Source organism: Asterias amurensis, chromosome 3 (assembly GCF_032118995.1).
Source record: "Asterias amurensis chromosome 3, ASM3211899v1".
Classification (NCBI taxonomy): Eukaryota; Metazoa; Echinodermata; class Asteroidea; order Forcipulatida; family Asteriidae; genus Asterias; species Asterias amurensis.
The window spans coordinates 12,271,879-12,290,152 of record NC_092650.1 but is presented as its reverse complement, the minus strand read 5'-3'; the positions used below and the strand labels follow the sequence as shown (position 1 = coordinate 12,290,152).

Here is an 18,274-nt window from a genome sequence, read left to right as displayed (position 1 = left end):
GCGTAGACACACATAAGGTATAGGCACTTTCCCGGATCCCTTCACTGTCAACCCCGTGGCCAGCGTGTGGTACGAAAAACAAAACTGTTGCCCGTGTTTACCCAATGCTGCATGCAGAATATACGTATGTCACGGATGGATGACCGGAACTATAAAAAAAAAAAAAAAAGCTGTGAAGAAGCCTCCCGGCCGGCTGTGAAGGTGACAGAAGTTAAAAGGGGTTGTTTTTGTCCCATCCTACAACCAAACCGATTCTGGCCCCCGGCGGTCAACCCCGCAGTACATCATACATTGTACATGCAACAACAAGGTACGTGAATATTCTTGTTTTGGTAGAGCCGTGTGAATGAATATTAACATTTATCTGCCGTCACCTCCCACTTGCCAACATGTTTATATGACATGATTGTTTCGACCATGGAGGAATAATAAACTAGTTTATTCCTCCATGTTTCGACTCAGTGATCGATACCATTGTTTAGACATGGCCATGGTGATACATGAGCGCTGTCATGGCTGGCTGCTGTATTGTCTGATGACTTAACCAATTTGTTTTGATTCTGAATTAGGCCTATGTATGTGCCAATATAAATAAAGGCCCCAACAAATTTTGTTTTTGTTTCATGTTTGTAAATGTACATGTAGTGTTGTCTACAAATTCAACAAACTCGGCCGGCGTACATTAACAGTATTAATTGATTATTGGGTGAGTATGGTATGGAATTCAAGCATGTAAAGTCGGGAGGTTCTGACCCGATTCCCCCTGTTTTGCATCACTTACACTGACTTACTACACTCATTTCCTCCATGCTACACTTATGGGCAGTGCACACTATTATTGGTAATTGTCAAAGACTTGCCTTCACAGTTAGTGTATCTCAACATTTGTATAAAATAACACACCTGTGAAAATTTGAGCTCAATCGGTCATAGGCTACATGTATATCATTGAACATTGCCTATATTGCAGATTTTATTGTGACATCCGAACGGCAGTGTTATCTGCACCGGTATGTCATTCAAATCGAAGTGTCATCTAACCAGCTGAGATCTCCAAACCAGTTAGACTTTTGCACCGTTTAAGACCTCTGCACCGTTGGTGCTCCACAATGGTCGAGACCTTTACTTTGGCGGAGACCTCTGCACCAGTGGTGACCTCCGCAACAGTGGAGACTTCTGCAACATTGGAGACCTCTGCACGGGCGAAGGCCTCTGCATGGGCAAAGGCCTCTGCACCGGTGGAGACCTTCGCACCGGTGTCCGAGACCTCTGCACTGGTGGAGACCTCTGCACTGGTGGTGACCTCTGCACCATTGGAGACCTCTATTGCAAGAGACCTCTGCACAGTGGAGACCTCTGCACCGGCAGAACCTCTACATCATTGGAGACCTCTGCACTGGTGGAGACCTCTACATCGTTGGAGACCTCTGCACCGGTGGAGACCTTTGCACTGTTTGAGACCTCTGCACTGGTGGGGACCTTACTTTGCACCGGCAGAACCTCTTCACTGTAAGAGACCTCTGCACCGCTGGAGACCTCTGCACCGGTGGAGACCTCTGCACTGGTGGAGACCTCTGCACCGGTGAAGACCTCTACATGGGTGGAGACCTCTCTGCACTGTAAGAGACCTCTGCACTGTTTGAGACCCCTGCACTGGTGGAGACCTCTGCACTGTTGGATAGCTCTGCACTGTTGGAGACCTCTGCACTGATGGAGACCTCTGCACTGTTGGATACCTCTGCACTGTTGGAGACCTCTGCACTGGTGGAGACCTCTTTACTGTTGGAGACCTCTGCACTGGTGGAGACCTCTGCACTGGTGGATACCTCTGCACTGTTGGAGACCTCTGCACTGTTGGAGACCTCTGCACTGTTGGAGACCTCTGCACTGGTGGAGACCTCTGCACTGTTGGATACCTCTGCACTGTTGGATACCTCTGCAATGTTGGAGACCTCTGCACTGTTGGAGACCTCTGCACTGGTGGAGACCTCTGCACTGTTGGAGACCTCTGCACTGTTGGAGACCTCTGCACTGGTGGAGACCTCTGCACTGTTGGAGACCTCTGCACTGTTGGAGACCTCTGCACTGGTGACTGAAAACCAACTATCTTATGTGTTTTTAACTATCATTTTCTTTCTATGATTTCTCACAGGTGTTGCAGACGTTTCCATGTATGATGAATGCTTCAACTTGACAAAATCCTCATCAAACTTCATGTTTGGACTAGAGTCGCAACAATACTTTTCATTTCTACCTGCCGAGATAACACTGTGTATTTTGGGAAATTTTCAAAATGTAAAAACTCTGTGACTTCTGATAGAAGAGATTATTTCAAAGAACTTGTTGTACCTTATAAAACATAGAAGGATATTAAGGATGCAGTACGGTGATACAAGATCCCTCAAATTTAAAGTGATTCTTTTGGGAGAATCTGGAGTAGGTAAAACGTCACTGTTTCAGAGATTTCGCTCTAGAGACATTCCATCATCTGCTAAGTCAGCACTGATGTTGGACTGCTATCAGCACAGTCGACAGTTTGCAGTTGGACCCCAAGGCCGTAAAATTCAGGTAGTTTTTTTTTTTTATAGATCCGTTTTGACTATTCTTCAATTTGTCCGTGGGCTAGAGTACCCCCCCATGTACCCCACCCCAAATCCTCCGCGAGTGGTATTATTTGATTCGGGAGACCCATTTGAGTGATTATTTTGATGTTACCAGTGAAAAAGGCCGCTTTCCGAAATTGGTTTTAGTGCCTTTCTCTCGGTCTGTGAAACTCATATAGAGACTTGGTTTTGGTGTCTTTACTAATGTTTAAATGGCCACTTTATCAAAATGATCCAATACTCTTTAATTTGATCTTATTGGGTTCCTCGACCCTGAAAACCAAGTCTCTATGAGTTTCACAGACCGGGATATGTATACAAAGGCACAACCAATTTCGGAAAGCGGCCATTTTGAAAAATGGCCGTCAACTTAATTCATCCCAACTATTTCACTGGTAACATCAACACAATCTCTCAGATGGGTCTCCCAAACAAAATGATACCACTCACGGAGGATCTGGGGTGGGGTGCATGGCCTTTGGGTGGTATTCTATAGCCCACAGACTTCAACACATACCTAAAACCCAGAAATATTCATACTTGAAAAATAAAAAATCTGACATAAAACTTCCAAATCAAGGTTGTGATCCTGTATGATCACTGTTTTGGATCTCCAGGCCGAGGCCTTCATGATCACTGTCTTGGACCTCCAGGCCATGGCCTGTGAAAATCACCGTTTGAACCTCCATGTCAAGGCCTGTATGATCCCTGTCACGGACGCCCATGTCAAGGCCACTATGATAATTGTCTTGCACCCCATGCCATGGCCTGTTACAGATCTCTCTCTTGAATCTCCAGACCATGGCCTGTATGGTTTTTAATGCACAAAGAACAACTTTTGTCCATAATTTGCCTCCTTTGACCCAAGTGAGGGCGCTTAACAGACCATTTTTATACAAAGGCACTGGTCTGAAAGTATCAGTAATGTGATAAATGTACGAAAGAGCTGGGCAAACGTGAATCGGCTCGGTCCAGTAACAGCGACCAGCCACCGACCAGGTCATCACCATGCAGTGAGACCGGGTCGTTGAACTACTATTCCCTTACTGTTTACTCTTTTTACTTTATTGACAGCTGGAGCTCTGGGATACAGCCAACATGGAAAGAGCTCGTTCACTCACGGAACAATACTATAGAGAAACATCAGCTTCTCTGCTAGTATATGACATCGCAGATTCTTATTCATTAAGAAACATTGAAACATATTGGCAACAAGAGCTGCAGAATCACGCGTCCAGCTCCTGTGCAATATCATTCATTGTGGGTAACAAACATGACTTAGAGGTAGCTAAATATGATTCTGAACATTCAACTGTTTCCTATGCTAAGGAGGTCATTGGAAAACAAAGTAAATGTAAAGAGGTATTTGAAGTGTCGGCCAGGGAAGATTACTGTGTGGAAAGGATGTTTCATGGGGTAGCTGAACATCTCTGGAAATGCCACACACAGCAAAGTTCTAAGCAGAAAAATACCTCGGGTGTAGCATCCGGAATGCATAGAAAGGAAAGTTTATCAATTAGATCTGCTGATGGGGGTATACATGTTGCACATCAGGATGTGAAGACATCAGGAAAAGGATGGGGATGTTGCTAAAATAACATTATCCATGTCAGTGGACAAACGTAATTGCCATAATGGATTGTATTTAGGAATGTAGCAAATCAACAAACTTGAGGGAGGGAGTGGTTAGGGTTGGTTTTACTTTTGATGCCCCCTCATTCCAAGCTATAATATGAAAATATAATTTTTTTTTTTTAAACAAGCCATCATGAGACAGTTTTGTCAGACTATTGTTGCTTAAAACCCAACAAACAAGAGAAGGGATTGTTGCACAGTAATGTACATGTAACAGACATACATGTAGGAACAAATTTTAACGGGAGGGCTGATTATATTTTTGTGGAAAGGGTTCTGGTCAGTTAAAATGTATAGATTTAGGTTAGGGGCATTAAAGGGTTTGGGTAGGTCTTTTGTCCACAGATTTACATTAAACTTACATATGTAGAAGTGTCGTGGCAGAGTGATTAACTTAGAGCACCAAATTCAAACTGATCTGGTGTTTCTGATCTGCAGAGTGTGGGGTTGAATCACAGTCATGACACTTGTTTCACTTTATGGTAATGGCATACTAATAAAACTCACTCAAAATTGGTTTGATTGAAAAGTTCAAACTATGTGGCCACCAACATAAGATACTCCTCTCACTTCCCAGTGTGAATGCAGTATCATTTTCAGAAATGAAAACAATTTTGTTTTATGCTTTTACCACAAAGTGCACAAAACTTCATAATTATTGCACCTGTCTGCTGGATTACAGTATGCAAATAGAATTATTTATCGAGAGGATTGTGGTACTGTTTTTGAATTTCACAGCAATTGAGCTTCCAGACTGAAATAATTAAATTAAAAAAACTGTTATTTGTCTCTTAGGTATGTAATAAATATATTGCATACATCAATAACTCACATGTGTAGGAAGTTGTATTGGTTTATTTTTGAAATGTTAATGTACTAATTAAATTGCTGCAAATGGTTGTGTTGTTCGCAGAAGTGTTATATTTTTATAAAACAACTAAGTGGCATAAAAATAGAAAACGCAAGGGAATTTTTCAAGCTTTAAGTGGGAATCTATAATTTAATCGAGATGAGCTTATCTTGTCTTTGTTCAAGTTGTAAACAAAGGGAACAATGGATTGACAGCACAAATAGCATTCAGAAGGTTATATGGTTGTGAGTCTGATGACTTTCACAACAGGGAATTAGGTGAGGGATAAACAGACTAAGGAGTTTGTCCATGGTTCAATTTGATGAAAAAACCAATGAGGATGTAATGAGAAAATGTCCCAACAACAGCAGAACAAGCAGATGTTCTGGTTTTACCAGAGTGACATGTATGTGTGTTTGTAAATCATTGTCATTATAATGACAAATGAAGTGTGATCAAATTGATATCTCAAATGTGAAAGGTTCAAACTTTAAAGTCCAATTCATACAGTATTTATAAGTCAATAGAACAAAGAACAGACATGAGCTCTTTATAGTTAGTATTCCTAGTATGATATACACAGTTACATAAAATGAATGCAAACAACACAAAGCCAACAAGTGTGTTGAAGCAGCGTTTGGATGCAAGTTAAACCGAATGTAATATAATATGTCAATACAAACCACAAGGGAAACTGACTGGGTAAATGTTTAAATGATTTTTGGGGTTGAACAAAGAATTGACTACAGTGGGATTTGAACCAACTATCTGCGGATTAACGTGCCGGCGCTCTACCACTATGCTCTGATCGTCTTCATCTTTCTCTCAGTTCCCGAAAAAAGATATTGACAAAATAGGGACACCGCCAACACAGGGTCAGATAGCTCAACTGGTAGAGCAGCAGCACGATAACCCCAAGGTCGTTGGTGCGAATCCCACTCTAGTCAATTCTTTTATCAACCACCAAAATAATATATGGAAAGGTTTGTGGTAACACTATGTAATGACTATCTCTAAATGAGTTGGGGTGGTTCTGAAAAGAACCGTTGGTTTCAATTTGACCATTCGATCAGTATGCTCTGATCATCTTCAGCTCACACCAGAAGACGATCAGAGCATACTGATCGAAACATCGAATTGAGACAAATGGTTCTTTTCAGAACCACCCCCAACTCACTTAGAGATAGTCATTACATGGTATTACCGCAAACCTATTCAAAGCGTATTTCCACCATGCAAAGTTTCAAATCCTACTTATAATATAATATAGTAAAGAAAGAAGTTCATGGGTTTTGATTCAATTTCTTTTATGTAGTTTACTAGTTATGAAGAAAATCTGCAATCGCATCAGAACGTTTCAGAGAAGGATGCAATGTGTAGTGATATAATGTGATGTATAAAGTACTTTTGAATAACCCTGAAATTTGTATACTTTAGAGAAGACTTCCATTTCTACCTTTTTAACTGGCAATATAAACCAGAGGGCTGTTTGATTGGCAAAGTGTATTTGAAGTGATTTAAAAACCTGCTTTGATGATTTTGTTGAAGTTGGTTTATTTCACCCTTCAAAACTTATTTTTATTTTTTACAGAACCTAACTACTTTCTTGCTGAATTTCAACTGTATGCTTTTAAAAATCATATGGAAATTTAAGTGCCTTTTATGAAACTTCTAAAATGTTTTTATCACATTCCATTTAACTACATGCAAGTCCATTTCGCCAATTTCATAGAGCTGCTTAAGCAAAAAAATAGCTTGCTTAGTTTACACAAGTTCCTGGCAAAACTGTCACGCCCTAGACATTGCCTGTGACTGGTGTTAAGCTGTTAATTATTTAGCATAACAGTTGAGTGGAGTCTGCCGTATAAAATGGATTTTTTTTTAGCTTAAGCAGCTCTATGAAATTGGGCCGTGATCGAGATGGCACATTGACATGTAGATTGAAGTAACCAACAATAAGGATTTTGTTGATGTCAGTTTCTAAATCATAGATAAATGTCTCTAACCAGTGCGAGGTCATTAACCCATTTTTAAGGAGGTGGAGGGGGGTTCTGTAGGTTACTAACAGTGTTAATATCTCGTCTCTTATCAATGAAGGGAGCATGTTATAAGTTTATATCACAATCATTGTTGCTATGGATAGACCAATCAGAATCAAGGATTCAAGCCTGCTTGAAGATTAACACGTTTTTGTCTATGGTAAAATTCCTTCATAAATTAAAGCATTGTATTATGTATTGAATGGTGCCTTGATTAAATTAAATGTTCATTTATTTGGTACTTTGATGCATTTCATTCGTGGCTGGTAGTGTTCACTGGTCTTTAATCGCTAATATAATAATAGTAGTAGTTGGTTAAAAGCACTGGACACGTTTGATATTGTCAAAGACAAGAATTCTCACTTGGTGTTTGTCACATCCCAGCATGTGCATATAACAGACCTGTGAAAATTTGGACTCACAAAGTTGATTATTTATGTAATGAGTTAAAAATTACCTTTCTCAAAAAATACGTTTAGTTTTAAAATGAAGGGAGACATTTCTCAAAAATGATGTATACTATGGTATTACTTTGAGTAGTTACCAATAGTGTTCAGGCCTTTACGACAGATTGGCTTATGCACATGGTGATCACAGCCACACACGTCTTGGCCCGCAAACTTGTGGGTGCTAATAACATGTACCGCTATCAACACATGCCAGGTCTTAATGTTCACAACACACAATCACAACCGTTGAGTATGCAATATGAACCCTACCAAACATTCAGCTTAAGAAAAATGTACATGACAAGTTTGACAGATTCGTCTGTGTTATGACGCTGTTTAATAACAAATTGAATTGATGAATGGGAATGAAAGCATATTGAGTGGTGACGGAAACAAGTAATAAAGTAAAGGCCCAAGCTGAAGGCGAGGGCCTTGATCGCACGACCACGATCCCTGCAAGGTTTTAAATGGTCGTTTAAGAACAAGTCACTGTTCTTTTATTCCCATTCCTAAATTCCCTTATGTTAAAAAGCGAAATAATTTTACAGGTATAAAAAATCTGTCACAATCTGTTTCTTTTTGCAAGTTTTCAAAGTCTCTAAATTTTCAAAAACTTTTGTAAAAATGTTTTGTTTGCATTGGGTTGTGTATACGCACGTGTATAGATACATGTAGATTAAGCACCATTACTAATGGCTATGATTGCAATCCCCGTAAGTAAATTGGCGTACATGTACATGAGCTTGCGTGCCAAACAGGCAAAGCCAGCTGGTCTTACACAGCTCCAGCTGTGTATTTATCGGCTGTTTAAACACAGTGTCTTTCCCAAACACGAAAATATCTGGGGGTATTTATGAATGGCTGTCAAAGGCTTTCAGGGTCATGGATGTGGGATAAAGGACCATGTCTTATATCGATTATCCTCAACCCTGCAGGTTTTAAACTGCCGGTTAATACCTCATCGCCATTCTTATATTCACCTGAAACAGTCAATCAATTTCACAAAAAATGACCTAAACACAAGAGACAATTGTTAAACCAATATTTAACAACACATCTTTTAATTTAAACTCTGTAACTTTAATTGCTTTAGTATTAAGTGTTTTACAGACACTACCCATTGGTCTTTTTCCTCCTTGTTTTATGTTTATTATTAATTTCTGATTAGAACCTTCATTAGCTTTGATGACAAGGTTGTCTTGATCTATCCATTCTACTGCCCAGCTCGCCACATACACACAGCCCACTCAGCCTGCTTCCCTGCTTAGGTTGCAAAATAATTGAGTCCAATAGACCTTATGCATTGACGTCATCCAGCCGCCAAGTGAGGTCAAATGGTGACGAAACAATCGAAACGCACTTAGATTGGCCAATGAACAACCTCCTTTTGACCTCAATGCGGGGGCGCCGTACTGAAATGACGTCATGTGCATAAGGTCCATCAGGTTCATTCTCACACTTATAAGTAAAATAGCTCTTGTGAATTTGGATGCAGTTCCAGGGGATTGTCAAGTTGGATAGGTATTATGATTAAATCACAGGATGCAAGATTACTACAGCCTACTAAAAGGATATTGGGTTTAACATCTTTGAGTAGCATTCACACAAAACAGAATGACGCTTTTGCCTATTAAATTGGTTCATTTAAAATAGAGGTAAAACTGACAAGGCAATCCAAAATTTGAAACTTTGTAAGAAATACACGTTAAAGCTATTATACACTTTCGGTAAACAGTAATGTCCAAGTCCCACACTTCGTGTATCACAACTTATACACAAAATAAAAAACCTGTGAAAGTTTAGGCTCAATCGGAGTCGGGAGAAAATAACGGGAAAACCCACTCTTGTTTCCGCATGTTTCGCCGTGTCATGACATGTGTTTAAAATCGAGAATTGATATTGTTATAATGTTTTCTCAAAAAGTAAAGCATTTCATGGAATAATGTTTCAAGAGAAGTCTTTCACCATTACCTTCTGTAAACCCTGTAAGTTATTTGTAAATCTGTGAACTTGTTTTTTCTTTAGTGTACCAAAAGTGTATAATGGCTTTAAGCCACTCCAAATTACAAACTATTTTTAAGAAGATGATACTATACCATGTACATAAATCTCATTGCTATGAAGCAGAACATACTTTGGTTCTATAGAAATAGCAAGGATTTCTCCATACTAGTCATTCAGAATGAAACACATAATTGTTAAGACTTGGTGTCGTTGGTGTTTGAATCCTCTTCACTAGGTGCGGACAACTTTGTAGTTGTGCCGTCTCTATATTCAGGGAAGGTTTCCCACGGGCTGGCTAGATCAAACTTGCGAAATTCTTGAGTCATCTCTATTGGTTCACACACAACTCGCTTCAACTCGTCATCATATCTCACCTAAAACAAAACAGACAGAGTATCAAAATAGTCAATCAACATGCAAATCTGTTTAACCATGTCAGCTCTTATTACAGAATACCACAGAACACCATGACCGACAAAACTTGCAAACATTATTTATTCGCAGTGAATCACACTTCAAGGCAGTTTTGGGCGAACAGTTTGTGATAATCTATAGAAAGGTTTGCGGTAACACCATGTAATGAATATAATGAGTTGGGGTGGTTCTGAAAAGAACTGTTGGTTTCAATGAAACCAGAACCACCCCAACTCTTTACAGATAGTCACTACATGGTGTTACCGCAAACCTTTCTATATCGTATTTCCACCATGCAAAGTTTCAAATCCTACTTGGTTTGTAATAACGTTAACCATATTCACATGAACCTGTGGGGAAAGTAACACTAACTCCAAAGAGTATTTCTTTGGGCTACAGTAATCAAGTAAACACTCTGTTTGCATTAATACAAATAACATTTGTACGTATTTTTGGATTATAAGACATGTAAGATGGTAATCATTCTCTGAAGGTCTCCATGCAGCTAAAAGTATAATTTAAACTAGAAACTCTAGTGTTCAAGTCTTACATATAGCAGGCCAATACTAAAACTTTAAAACAAAAAAATAAAAAAAATTGAACTAGAGCTACTTAATATACATGTGCATTTTACGTGAACTTCAAGTTTAGACAGGAATTTATGTCAAAGCAGGTAAAGAATATTTTCCTTATTAATACAAAAAAAAAACTAAGGAAACATCTACAAGTTTACAACAACTATAAGTTCTCATGTGTGTTATAAGAAACCTTTTAAATGATTGTCATGGTTCCTGACCATTTAAAGTAAAAGTTAAACTTAGTTTTGTTAGAGCGGGTGATACCCTTTGAAATTCACTCAAAAAAACATATTTTTTAATGTTTGGGGCCAAAAATCTGACATAGCATCTTTAAATGTTTTACTATTTGTTTAATTTTACCTCAACAAAACCACTCAAGGGGAAATCCCTCCTCATGGGGTGTCCTTCAAAACCGTAGTCAGTCAAAATTCGTCTCAGATCAGGATGGTTAGAGAAGAAGACACCATACATATCCCACACCTGTACAGGTAAGACATTACAAATGTTATTAGGCCTGTGGGGATTTTTCGAAATGTATACATTATATTGATTTTGTTTTTAAAAATCTAAACAACTGGACTTACTACTTTGCGACTGACAACAGTTTCACCACCCATCCTGGGTGCATCATCGGGCCGACTGACATTATATCAAGGTTTTACTCGCATGTCTCTTTTGCAATCATAGTAATAAATCTGTTAAACAATTATTGCAAAATAACACATGCTGTAACAGTCTAGGCTGATTCAGGTTTCTTTCCCCTAGTTAGGTTTCATTGCCCTAGTTTGTGTACTCTGCTGGAGAGTTTTCAATGTGAACAATTCCAATGTGATATATCCCTCTTACCGACATCATCATCATATAAGACAAAGGTACAAGTAGTTTACTGTATTGTGTAGTGTTTTCTGTTTAGTATGTAGTCACCACTGATCTTTATTTTCCATACATTAACACCTTTTTGATAAAAGGTGTAATAAGATTGGAAAATGTGTACAAACCTTCTGAAAATTAAAATTACCGTCATGTCCTTTGACTCTGTTTTACACAGACAGGGTAAAACTGTATGCTAAGCTCAACTGATGCTGATACTGATAGATTTGATATTGTGCAGCAGTATGTATTAATTGGGTTACATTGACAGTTTTCAAGCTGGCTACGCACATGATCCCTTCTAGACCAATCAGAATGGATTTAAACTCTCCCCGGGATTTATTTATGTCCAAATCCAAGACCAGGTGAGGCTTTATTCTAATACTTCCTTCTTTAGATATTTGCTACTTCAATATAGCTTACCTCTCTCTCGTACCAGTCAGCAGCTTTAAAGACAGATTCTAGGGAATCAACTGGACTAAGCTCATCCGCATAGGTCTTTACTCTGATACGCTCATTGAATTGCAATGACAGAAGATTGTAGATGAGCTGTTAATAGCAAATCACAAAGCACAAAATCATTACGGGAATTCTATCAAATGAATTGTTAAATGTCAGAACATACAGTATACATTACTAAAGCTTCAAATAATTGGGATATTTCTTCCCTCACAGACAACTTAAAGGGAATGTAAAAGTTTGGTATTTGTCGAAGACCAGTCTTCTCACTTGGTGTATCCAAACGAAGTAACAAGCCTGTGAAAATTTGAGCTGAATTGCTCATCACAGCTGTGAGAAAATGATGAGAGAAAAAACACCCTTGTTGGACGAATTTGTGTGCTCTCAGATAAGAAAAAGACTTCCAGCTAGAAGTCTTTTATCGATTTAGTGAAAAGTTTCCCTTTTCTCAAAATCTATGCAATTTCAGAGGGAGCCATTACTCACTTTTACACTACATGTATCAACAGCTCTCCAATGCTTAATACCAAGTCATTTTTTAAGTTAATATTTGTTTTGAGTAATTACCAAACGTGTACCTTCCCTATAAACACTGTCAACCATGTCAACATTTGCTAACAAATTGTATGCAAAACTGGAACAGAAATGTAAACAGTGATTTACCTCAAAGCGGTGCGTTCTTGTAGGTACATCAATAGCTGTAATGTCAACTAATGATTTGAATTGAGCATTATGATGATCCTTGAGAAATGTCATAACTGGGATGATGCCATCAGGGTGGATCAATACCTCAAGTTCATTCATATGGCTCACTTGAACTTCCTGAACATACTTGGGAAGACAATCTGCTACATATTGACCATATTCCTCCAGGCGGTTGGCCTGCAATTCATCACGTCTCCTTACAGTCGCTGGTTAAGAAAACATACAAGTCAATAAACCAGCATTCATGAGTGTCGCTAGAACTAGAATGCTATATTTTACTATATCATGCAGTACATGTAAATACATACACAACATTGCATGACCTCATTGTATGGAGACCTGTAAATGTATGCAAGATATGCGCGCCGTGCGTCTTGCGTACGCGCGACAGACTGTGAGAATACGGTCAAAACAGGAATTTTGTTGATGTTGGGAGCTGCATTATTTCATGAAAATTAAGGATTTGTGAAGAAAATGTGGCGACCAAAACCCACCCCAGAAAAATGTATGGTGCCAAGAAATGTGAACCTGTTGAAATTAGTGGCTTCTTGCAGGTAAGATTTAAGTTCATGAAGCTTTGAAAATTCCCCCCCCCCCCCCCCAAATAAAAATGGACCCTGATATCCAGGACATCACTGTAGTATAATACAAAAGTTAAAGGCAACAAACTTTCGCAACTCCTTGAAAATATGGAGCCCAAGGTGTTTCCTTCGCTCTCACACCTAGTTAAAAATACTTGTTGTCTTGACCTATTCGAGTCAAATCAAATGGCCCCAAAACTGAACTGTACCAGGAACAGAGCCAGATTGTTTTTCCTCTGTTAATATTCACTGACCTTAATTTTTTACTGGATTAAAGTGACGAATGTATGTAGTAATCAACATTATTTGTTCAAAAAAGTAGTACATTTTCAATTTTTAAATGAAAGATTAAGTTATGAACAACTGGAATCAAGACCTCCTCCAAAAATTCATTGCATCCCTGTTTAGAATCGCCGAGATCAGCCGATTCACGACAGAGTGGGAAAAAGATTGGTTATAACACACATTGGCAATGTTACACTAGCTGTCACTGTGCAGCTTTCAGTGAACACAATAAACAATGTTGCCATTGAACACCACAAAAGACATGTTTCTACATGTATGAGCTCTCGAACAGACTGGTCCTGGAGAGAGCGCAATATAAGTTTAAGAAATTATTTATGATTATGCAGTGTGAAAGGTCAGTTAGAGTTTGACCGACAAACTTGTTCAACTCATTTAGAGACTGTTATTACATGGTGTTACCACAAACTCTTTTATAAACTTGGTCAAGATAACTGGCGCCCAAGACCCTAGTTTGACTTTGTCGGGTGAAAAGGACACACATGTAACAGTGCCAGTTGTGCCTGCATTGATTAAAACTTAATTTGAAATCACTCCATTTCAAGAATGTGTTTAGATAGATGCAACTTTTTTAACAGACTTACAGTAAGCATTTTCAATGCCTGGGCCGATTTTAAGATCTAATAGATTGATCGTAACTGCAAATCAATTGTAGTTGCTACGTAAAATGTGATGTCACAATACAACTCACCATGGTGATACTGAACATTTGTCTTGCAATGCAATGAAATTGATTGCTTTGTGAAATCGGCCCAAACTTTTTACTTTCCTCAAATTTGTTTTGCTGACAAGGTACTTACGTTTCAGAGTAGAACTCGAGCACATACTTCTTGTTGCATTTTGACACAAAGCAGAACCTTGAATATAAAACAAAATACATGTAATACTAAATGTACTAGCAAAAAGGCACGACTAATTACCTAATGTATGTACCGTATGTACTAACTACTAAGTTGTGTAGCCACCCCAGTCAATGCCGGTCAGGTGTAACCGGCACTAGCTTTCACTGTCGCCACACAGCCTAAATGAGCACCAACCAGCACAAAATGATGCAAACTTTATTTTAAAGTGAACAGAAAACCTTCAAAACTATTTGCCATGGCCCCCCCCCCAGTAGTTAATGATTTTAATAAACAACACTTTCTACCAATGTTTTTATGTTTTAAGTACCACCAAGCATAAAGGTAGTTATTTTTAGTATAAAAGCAAATGTCCCAGACACTATCCAGCATATCTAGGCCAGTCCTGAGAGAATGATCAACACTCCTATTGGGCTCAAATTACGTCTTATCTTATTCCTCTCCAATTTATTGTTTCACAACTTGACATGCTTTTAAGAAAGTTAAAATTGGGGCCTTGCCGCATCCCAACTACAGAGTTGAGATGGTGCCCCATAGACGTGATAGAGGTCGTTCAGACACAGTACTAAAGTCGGTTTAACTCATGGTTCAACCCGATCGAGTTCAACTCGACCCATTGACCTTCGTTATCATTACGTAAACACACGGTGACCAATGAACAGGGCAATAATCAGGATTTTAGAGTATATAACAGGGTCGCGTTTGCTTTGACCTCTTAAAACCAAAGATAAACCGTCTCGGGTGTAACTCAGTGCTGTCTGAACGCAAGGGGATTTTATTTTTACCACCACCCCCTGCTGCTCGTAAAAGTTAAACCAGTTTGAGGATCAAGTTCGTGTTCCTAGAATTTGTGTCATGATTTTCACAAGTGGTAAAAAAGGAGCAAATCTGGGCCCAAGTTTCATGGCTCTGCTTACCGTAAGCATCACAGACTCGGCGCTTACGGAAGAAGGGAATTCTGTGCTTACAGCAAGCCTATTTCACAGGTTAGCGGCGAATTTTGGCTTCTGCCTGTGCGTACTCCAAATTACTAGGCATTCTACGCTTACAAGGCTAGCGCAAAAATTCGCGCTTGCACGTAAGCGGGGAATCGCGTTCGTAAGCGCAGAATTCGGTGGTAAGCAGAGCCATGAAATTAGGCCCTGCTGACTAGCTGTCGAAATTGTACGTTTTTAACCATTTCGCCCTGCACACATTGCGGAAGCTTCATAAAACATAACCCTCCGGCTACGTCGTCGGTGCAACTTGAGGTTTTACACTGTGTATCCTGGTGTCATGTGTTTTCAGTAGGATAACAGAAAAATTGTCACAATCAAAAACTAAATATTTTTTTTCAAATCATCCATGTCCAATTTTTTAACAATAACACTTTCACTTCATGGTGTGTTGAAATTTTTAATGTTTTGGTTTTACGTTGCAAGAGACGGTCCGCCATTAACAGTGCTTGTGCATGCACCACATTGGAGCAACGTCATATGTTTTCACACCTTTCATTGGTTGGTATTTTATTGAATATTCAGAAGCTAGTATGGCGTGCAAAATAAATCAAAAATATTATTCAATTACTACTTAACAAATTTAATTACATTTTTGGCCTAAAGGCATTATGGCTACTATCCAGAGATATCATAAGGCATGAAAGTAAAACACCCCACCCCCCTTGATGCACTCACACTTCATAACAATCCGTTTTCCCCCATTTCAGACAGGTAACTGGGTAATGTTTGGTTTCAGGAGATAAGAAACCAATCTATGATATTTTCTCGTTAATGTAGACTTAATATTTATTACGCTTATTGGAATTTATAACAGTTATGCAGTAAATAAAATAAAAAAATTGTTGTAATTTTCACTTAAAATATTTTAATATTTTCCCCACATTTGCACACCATAGAATCCCAAACAGTCACCACCCCACGTGATCCATCTAGTGACTAAAGCAGAATGGAAACCTTTCGAGGTTTGGTGATGTTTCTTTGACTCATTTAAATTTTGGCATAATAATGCACTAGTGATTTGTACCGAAAATCAATCATTTTATAAATGTTTGAGCATAACCAACGACAGGAAACTTTATTCTCAGCATGATTAAGTCTGATGAAAATACAGACCGTGAGTAAACTGCATAGCTTCTGTCACCGGTGCAGCTTGCACAATTTCGCAGTAAACAGGAATCAAAGTTGGGGACCGAAAACATATGAGGGTCGATAACGTATGACGCTATGGTAGTAGAGTATGTATACTTGGTATACTTGGTAAACTTGGTATACTTGGTTGGTTAGTTCTCTTCGCCGATGATGGGCAGAACTCTCAGTTTTCTCTAGTTGCGATAATCGTAACCCTCCTCCCGACGGCCGTCGGGAGGAGGGTTACGATTATCGCAACTAAGTTTTCTCTTGAATGTAGGTAACGAGTAGACCCAGTAACTGGGGCGCTGTACTCCTTTTCAACAATTTTTGACTTTATCTGTCGTACTAGCGCCCCAGGGAATGGCACAGAATTTTAACGAATACCCAGTTTTTCGCGACACCCAGCCACAAAAAATGCCTCAAAATGACAAAAAGACCAAACAAACTAGCTCAAAAATCGCCTACTCTATTCTCGATACGTCTAGGATGTAACATCAGGCATTTAATTGTACTCACGATCATTTTTTAAACTCCAAATCGATGATTTTTAACTCCGCATCGTGGAGCGATTGACAAGTCTGCGATTTTCGGATGTGTATGGTAACGAAACATGGCGTCGCGTTGTGGGTGGATGTCCATCAACGGCTGTTTAATGCTACACTTGTTACAGGCGTTGCAGCGAATGCTATACATTGTACACGGGGATGGGTACAGGCGCTGCAGCTAGCGAGTGCCCACGTGCGTTCAATCATGGTCAACGTAACTTACACGGTGCCGGGTTGTTGGAAAATTATCAGAAAGGGGGTGAAAAGTTCTCAGAAAGGGAATATTGTCTGAAAGAGGGGAATTTTTCACCCCCTTTCTGATATTTTTCCAACAACCCGGCACCGTATAAGTTACGTTGCCCATGATTGAACGCACGTGGGCACTCGCTAGCTGCAGCGCCTGTACCCATCCCCGTGTACAATGTATAGCATTCGCTGCAACGCCTGTAACAAGTGTAGCATTAAACAGCCGTTGATGGACATCCACCCACAACGCGACGCCATGTTTCGTTACCATACACATCCGAAAATCGCAGACTTGTCAATCGCTCCACGATGCGGAGTTAAAAATCATCGATTTGGAGTTTAAAAAATGATCGTGAGTACAATTAAATGCCTGATGTTACATCCTAGACGTATCGAGAATAGAGTAGGCGATTTTTGAGCTAGTTTGTTTGGTCTTTTTGTCATTTTGAGGCATTTTTTGTGGCTGGGTGTCGCGAAAAACTGGGTATTCGTTAAAATTCTGTGCCATTCCCTGGGGCGCTAGTACGACAGATAAAGTCAAAAATTGTTGAAAAGGAGTACAGCGCCCCAGTTACTGGGTCTAGGTAACGAGTTTGCAAGATGTCGAGTTTGCAGGTCCCTAGCCCTAGTTTGCAAGGTGCCGAAGTGACCGGCACCCTCGCCAATAATCTAAACTAAATTAATAAAAACTAGGGCTAATCATGACTATTCAATAAATTAAAAAAGTAACTAATCATTATTGATTAAAATTTTAAATTTAAAAAGGCAAATAAATAAAAATAAGCCTACGCTACATTTCCTTTAAAAAAAGTCACATCAAATTCAAAGTAAACGGGTCCGTATTTACTTTGACAATAAAATCCTTCTAAAGCAATTGGAAATGATGAACCTTGTTCAGAAATTAAAAGCACAAACCTTGTCTCCCAGCAAAATGTCGAAGAGCTGTTGAAATCCTCTGCACCATGAACGCCATGTTTTAAGAATTGTTAAGACAATGTAGCGCC

General features: G+C 39.2%; 2 protein-coding genes across 2 annotated transcripts; one reads left to right on the top strand and one right to left on the bottom strand.

Annotated features, from left to right (window-relative positions):
* The first annotated feature begins 60 nt into the window (after positions 1–60).
* Positions 61–7,368, top strand: LOC139934551 (ras-related protein Rab-13-like). Its single transcript, XM_071928813.1, has 3 exons — positions 61–310; positions 2,153–2,568; positions 3,678–7,368. Exons 2-3 carry the CDS (start codon positions 2,377–2,379, stop codon positions 4,194–4,196), a joined length of 711 nt encoding a protein of 236 aa, XP_071784914.1. The 5' UTR covers positions 61–310; positions 2,153–2,376; the 3' UTR covers positions 4,197–7,368.
* Positions 7,369–8,606: 1,238 nt separating this feature from the next.
* Positions 8,607–18,267, bottom strand: LOC139934550 (NADH dehydrogenase [ubiquinone] iron-sulfur protein 3, mitochondrial-like). The gene is made up of 6 exons (XM_071928812.1): positions 18,186–18,267; positions 14,291–14,347; positions 12,565–12,812; positions 11,866–11,991; positions 10,933–11,052; positions 8,607–9,954 (listed from the first exon to the last, which is right to left on the bottom strand). The coding sequence occupies exons 1-6, from the start codon at positions 18,241–18,243 to the stop codon at positions 9,775–9,777; spliced, it is 789 nt and encodes a 262-aa protein (XP_071784913.1). The 5' UTR covers positions 18,244–18,267; the 3' UTR covers positions 8,607–9,774.
* Between the last annotated feature and the right edge of the window lie 7 nt (positions 18,268–18,274).